Raw genomic sequence first — 5776 nt, 5'->3', positions numbered from 1 at the left:
CCTGCTCTTCCGGTTAGCACTTTACTGAATGAGCTATTTCTCCAGCCTCCAGAGATCAACGTTTCTGATGAGAAGTAGATAGGAATAAAGCCAACATTCATCACAGCAAGACTAATTGTCAAGCACTGTTCTCAAGTAGTTTCAGTGGACAGACTCATTGGAAACTGAAATTTTCAAATGATCCTATCACTAGGCCTGAGGTGTGAAGAGGTAGCCCAATACAACCTGGGCCACACAGCTTGTGATTGGAGGGGGAACAGAATGTGAGGATCTGTTATATACAAAAAACAATAACCTGACGTCTGGGGAGTATAAATGTGATCACTTGGAAATAATGAAGCTATAAAGTACAGACTTGAATTAGTTTCATTATTTATTACATCCCTCCCACACCCCACATGTCTTTCAAACCTTATGCAAAGTCATCCTCTCCTAGCATGAAGATATGTGTAACCAGCTTCACATAAAATAGTATTGCTGAGATCTTGCATTTGGAGAACACAGCGGGAGACCATGGGGCATCTTACCTTAAATAGTTGCTTTATTCATGAAGAGTCTGACCAGAGGGCAGATAGTAAGATAGAGACTAGGTTTCCTCATTTGGGGAGAACTGGCTCCACAAAAGGACAGTTGCTTTCTGCTGCGTTTATTGGTCTCTTCCCAACATCCCTTATCCAGTCTCATACCACCGTGCTTTTCTTCCCTATTGGCGCAGGAGCCTTAAAGTGAAGGCTGGGTCCCCTTGCCCATGATCCGTGAGCACCGTGCTGGGTCACCACCACTTGGATGGAAGGCTGGGCATTCAGTGTGGTCTCGGGAGCATACTCCTTGCTGGGATCCTTGCCTCGGCAGTCATACAGCACGCAGGAGATGAGGAACACCAACAGTAAGATGACGTAACTTGCAACTAGGATGATGAGGTTCAAGGTGACAGGGTCGATCTCCAGGTAAAACTCCATCACCTCTTCCACGGTGTAAAAATGAGTCTAAAGAAAGGCATTTGGGGTCAGTTTTGGCATTGCAGGGAGCAAACACAAAGGCTACATTGACTCTGAATAAAAATACAATAATCCCCACTGCTCCAGGAAACCTCGGGATTAGAGCTGCTCAGTTTAATAACTTAAGCTCTTTCTGTTAATACTGCAGCCACCAACACTGGAGAGAGGAGTGCAGGAGGGAGAGGGAGAGGGAGAGGGAGAGGGAGGGTGAGAGGGAGAGGGGAGAGGGAGAGGGAGGGGAGAGGGAGAGGGAGAGGAGAGGGAGGGGGGAGAGAGAGGAGGGAGAGGAAGAGGGAGGGGGAGAGAGGGAGTGGGAGAGGGACAGCTACTTGAACATAAGTGCTGCTCATGAACACACACCAAGATACAATCACAAACCTGGATTTCTCTGGGAGACCATGAAGTAGTGTAGCATTGGCCCTCGCCTAATAGAAGTTTGAGGCCAAGTGTGGAGTGATTTGGAGTGCCAGGCCTTTGGGGTTTGGATAAGAGTTTTTACTCAGGAGGAATGTACCAAGCAGCACCTGGTAAATTCACTGTGCTGGTTTGAGTAAGAACGGCCCCCATAGGCTCCTGTGTTTGAACACTTGGTCTCCATCTGGTGGAGCTGTTCGGGAAGGATTAGGAGGTGTGACTTTGTTGGAAAAAGTACTGGGAATGAGCTTAGAGATTTCAGAAGACTCCAGCCATTCCAAGTGTGCCTCTGTCTGCCTCTTGCCTGTAGGTCAGTGTGTGAACCCTCAGTTGTTTCTGCGGCCATGCCTCTACACCGCCACAGACTCTAACCCCATGAAACGGTAAGCCCGATTAAGTGCTGTACTTTATAAGTTGCCTGGGTCATGGTGTTCGTCACAGAAATAGAACAGTAACTGACACATTCACCATCCTTTATTTTTCTCTTTTCACTCATCAACCTAACTACCATCTCAAGTATCTCCTATGGCTCACAACCTTCATTAAGCATCATTGGGGTAAAGGTAAGAGAGTCCAGAAGAGAGACAGATGTCAAATGACTTATTGCATAAATCACCATTTTAGGATGATGGGGGGAGCTGCAGTTATGGCAAAGCAATTACAAGCACTCGCTGCTCTTGCAGAGGAGTTGAATTCAGTTCCCAACACCCACACTGAGTGACTTACAACTGCCTGTCATTGTGGCTTAGTGGAATCTAATGCCTCTGGCTCTGAGGCACCTGCACTAATATGTACATACTCACACGCAGGCACACACACACACACACATATATATATATATATATATATATATATATATATATATATATAAATAAAAAACAAAAATAAGGCTTAACATTTTAAAAACTGAAGGGTAAGAATACATTTATAAGGGATATAACAAGAGAAGGTCCCAGGCTGGGTTACAAGAATTCCATAACCAGAGTCAGTTAGATGGCTCAGTAGATAAAGGAGACTGCCACTAAGCCTAATCCCCTGAGTTTGAGTCCCAGGACCTACATAGTTGAGGGAGAAAAACCAACTCCCAAAAGTTGTCCTCAGGCTACCTGGAGCAAAAGCATGTTGTGGCATGTATCCTCCATCTACAAAATAAACAGGCCATGAACTGAAGGGTGAACTTTATCTAGCTAGGACGGTAGGAAGGCTTCATTTTCTCATGACTTATACAGATGCACAAGACTCTTCTCAGAATGTCCTGTTGTTGCCATCTTGAAATTATCATTAAGTTAAAATTTTTGTATTGGGCTTCTGTAGCAGCAAATCTTCATTGTTAGCTTGACTGGATTTAGAATCATACAGGAGATCAGTGAAGCACATGTAGGGGCGTCTTCGAGAACATTTCCAGGAAAAATTAGCATTGAATATGGGTGGTACCACCCAGCAGGCTAGTAGCCTGGACAGGGCAAAAGGAGGAAAGGGCTCAATGTTAGAATTTCCCTGTTCTTTGCTTCTTGGACCATGACATGAACTCCCTTCTCTGCCGCACCTTCTTTGCCTAGATGCACTGAACCCTCCAAGACCGTGAACCAAAATGGATGCTTCCATAAGCTGCTTCTGTGAGGCATTTTGGTCACTATGCTAAAAAGCTAATTTATTACATTCCCACAATTCATTTCCTTTTCTTGGTTTTGTGCATGTATGTTTGGTTGTACAGGACATCATTTGCCATTTCTCGAATGATAATGGCAGTCTTTGGGTACTCCTGGTTAAAGGCGTGCATCCAGAAGTTGAGGTTGATGGGTTTTTGTTTGTTTTGTTTTTAGTATTATTGAGCTCTACTGATCAGCTTCCTGCCATACCCATTTGTACCTAACTTCCACGGGAACCCAAGAATTCAGGAATGCTTCAGAGGGTCACTCTTAATCCTCTGGAGGTCTTTTTCCCAAATAAAACATTCTCTGACTCTGAGGTCCTGGACTCAGGATGAATGCTTCTCGTACTCTGTAGGTCTGGTGTCAGCATTCATGGACTCCACTGTATCTAACCCAGATAAATTTGGTGAGGATCTTTGGGACTTGGGTCTTGGAGTCTGCATTCATAGAAGTCTGCATGGATATTTTACTATGCAACTATGTTGGAGTCTTGAGCATAAAATACAAAAATAAAATCTATGACCATATCGTTCTGAATGTGCCCAGTCTCATCTAATCTTAGACGCCATGCGGGGCTGGGACTGCTTAGTATTTGGACAGGAGAATATGAAAGCAGAGGGTGAGGGAAATGGCTAAATGGACCTTGTCCACCTGCCAAGAGATACTTCAGGATGTGTTCAATACACAGTTCAGCAACTGTTCAATACATTCAGATAATTAATTTTGTCAAGAGAAAACCCTTTTCTGGCAACAATTCCCATTTACCAAGCTCCTAGGAGACAGCTGTTAAAAATAGAGTATGAATATATTGAACTCCTGTGGCTCCCTTGGAAGAACCAGGGTTTGCCTTCTTACTGAAGGCAGATCTACAGACAAAGCCATTTGCACTCAGGAAGTTTCTTGGTAAGCACAGGATTTAGGAAGTGGGGTTGTCTCCCGAATCTGTCAATCACAGATTTAAAGGCAGCCTTTAAAAGGCAGCAGCCTGCACCTGTCCATCACATTCTTTTGCCCATTCTGAGCTCTGGTTTCTAACTTCTGTAATGAACTTGGATGTCCAAGGCCCAGGTGTCTCCATGGAACTACATGTGGGGTCATTTTGGCACCTTTAAACAGGGGCACACGTACTTGTTAAAATTGATAGTGACATGAGAACTCTGTATGGTACTGTCCATATTAAATCAAAGTATGTGCAACCACTGTGCTCTGTGAGTAGGGTTTCTCCACCAGTTCTCCATTCCTTTGATGATAATCCTGAACCTTGATGATAACTGTGGCCCAGCCTCTCTTCTTTAGCCAGCCCAGCCAGTTCTGTTGGCCTTACACTTGGTGTCCTGTAATATCTGATTACGATTGTTGCTTCTGGCTTCAGGTTTTTAGTAGCACCAGCATAGACTTCTGTCCTTGTTCTTGCTGTGTCATTGTTCTATCTCTGCTTAAACTTAATTCTATTGAGGGAGGCTGGGAGAGATTGCTCAGTGGTTAAGAACATTGCCTTCTCTTCCAGAAGACCCAGGTTCAATTCCCAGAACCCACATCTGCCTGTAACTCCAGTTCTAGGGCTTCTGAAACCCCTACACAGACAAACATACAGGCAAAACACCAAAGAACATAAAATAAAAGTTACATACTCATACACACATACACACACACACACACACACACACACACACACACACACAACCCAAAACTAAAACTTTATTCTATGACCAAGCCTTTCTGGTTGGTCTTCTTCCTGTAATGTCTGGGTTGAAATGAAGCCTACTGTTTTTACCTGATTAACACCAGGATGCCTGCTTCCTTCTTCTTCTCCTCCTCCTTCTCATTGTGGCCATTCTCTCTGATGGCCATGTCTTCCTCTAATGCCTAAAGCCTTTTCCTTTTGTGCCATCTAGTGGTTACTGAATATAGGAACACAACTTGGCAATAGGCCAAAGATGATGCTTGGCAGGGGAAAGGAATACAAGTACTAATGAGGAGACATGTTTCAGAACAACCCCTCGGGGTAGGCAGGATGCACTCACTCCTTCATTTACTGCAAACACAAGTTGCACACTTACCATGCTGGCAGATGCTCGGGAGTTTTGAGGTGGATATGTGTAGCTGTGACACGCATGCAGCAGTGGCCCCAAACAGGGTTGCAGAGCTGCTGGTGGTGTGCTGGGAGTAAAGTTCAATCCCATTATTGGAGACTCGTTCTCTGAATTTAGGAAAACGGAAGCTGGGAGGAGCCGTGCCATTTTATTTCCCCCTTCCCTTCTCTTTCCCTCCTCTTCCTTTTCCTCCTCCTCTTCCCCTGTCTCCCCACTTTCCTTCCCTAGTGCCTGAAACAGGGATCAGACGTCTGTACGGAATACCCTGTGCTGGAGAGGGAGGCATTCGGAAGCCAGGAGATGAGTAGTCCATGAATTCTCATTGTATTCACATGTATTTGTACTGAAGTCCACTGTGACTGCCGACCTGGAACATTATTTGAGCAATATGCATTCCATGTTGTTGAAACACTATTGAATTTCAAGGCAACTAGAGTTTGTTGCTTAAAATACCAAAATATTTTTCCTGTACTTGAAATATTGTGGCCAGGAAATTATTCTTGATAGTATATACAGAGTTCCCTGTGTCCTCTATAAGATCTAATGTCCCCAAAGTCCAGGGTTCATTTTTAATAATGTCAGAGGCAAAAATATCACAAACCTGCTGGGGGGGTGGTGG

The 5776-nt window shown here is 44.4% G+C and overlaps 1 protein-coding gene across 1 annotated transcript; it reads right to left on the bottom strand.

The window, feature by feature from the left end:
- Positions 1–646: 646 nt before the first annotated feature.
- Positions 647–977, bottom strand: LOC127222127 (small integral membrane protein 36). The gene has a single exon (XM_051184014.1). The coding sequence runs from the start codon at positions 957–959 to the stop codon at positions 681–683; it is 279 nt and encodes a 92-aa protein (XP_051039971.1). The 5' UTR covers positions 960–977; the 3' UTR covers positions 647–680.
- Positions 978–5776: the final 4799 nt, after the last annotated feature.

The sequence above is a fragment of the Phodopus roborovskii genome, unplaced genomic scaffold (genome assembly GCF_943737965.1).
Source record: "Phodopus roborovskii unplaced genomic scaffold, PHOROB, whole genome shotgun sequence".
Classification (NCBI taxonomy): Eukaryota; Metazoa; Chordata; class Mammalia; order Rodentia; family Cricetidae; genus Phodopus; species Phodopus roborovskii.
Note: the sequence above shows the minus strand (reverse complement) of the source record. Positions and strands in the feature narration are given on the sequence as shown.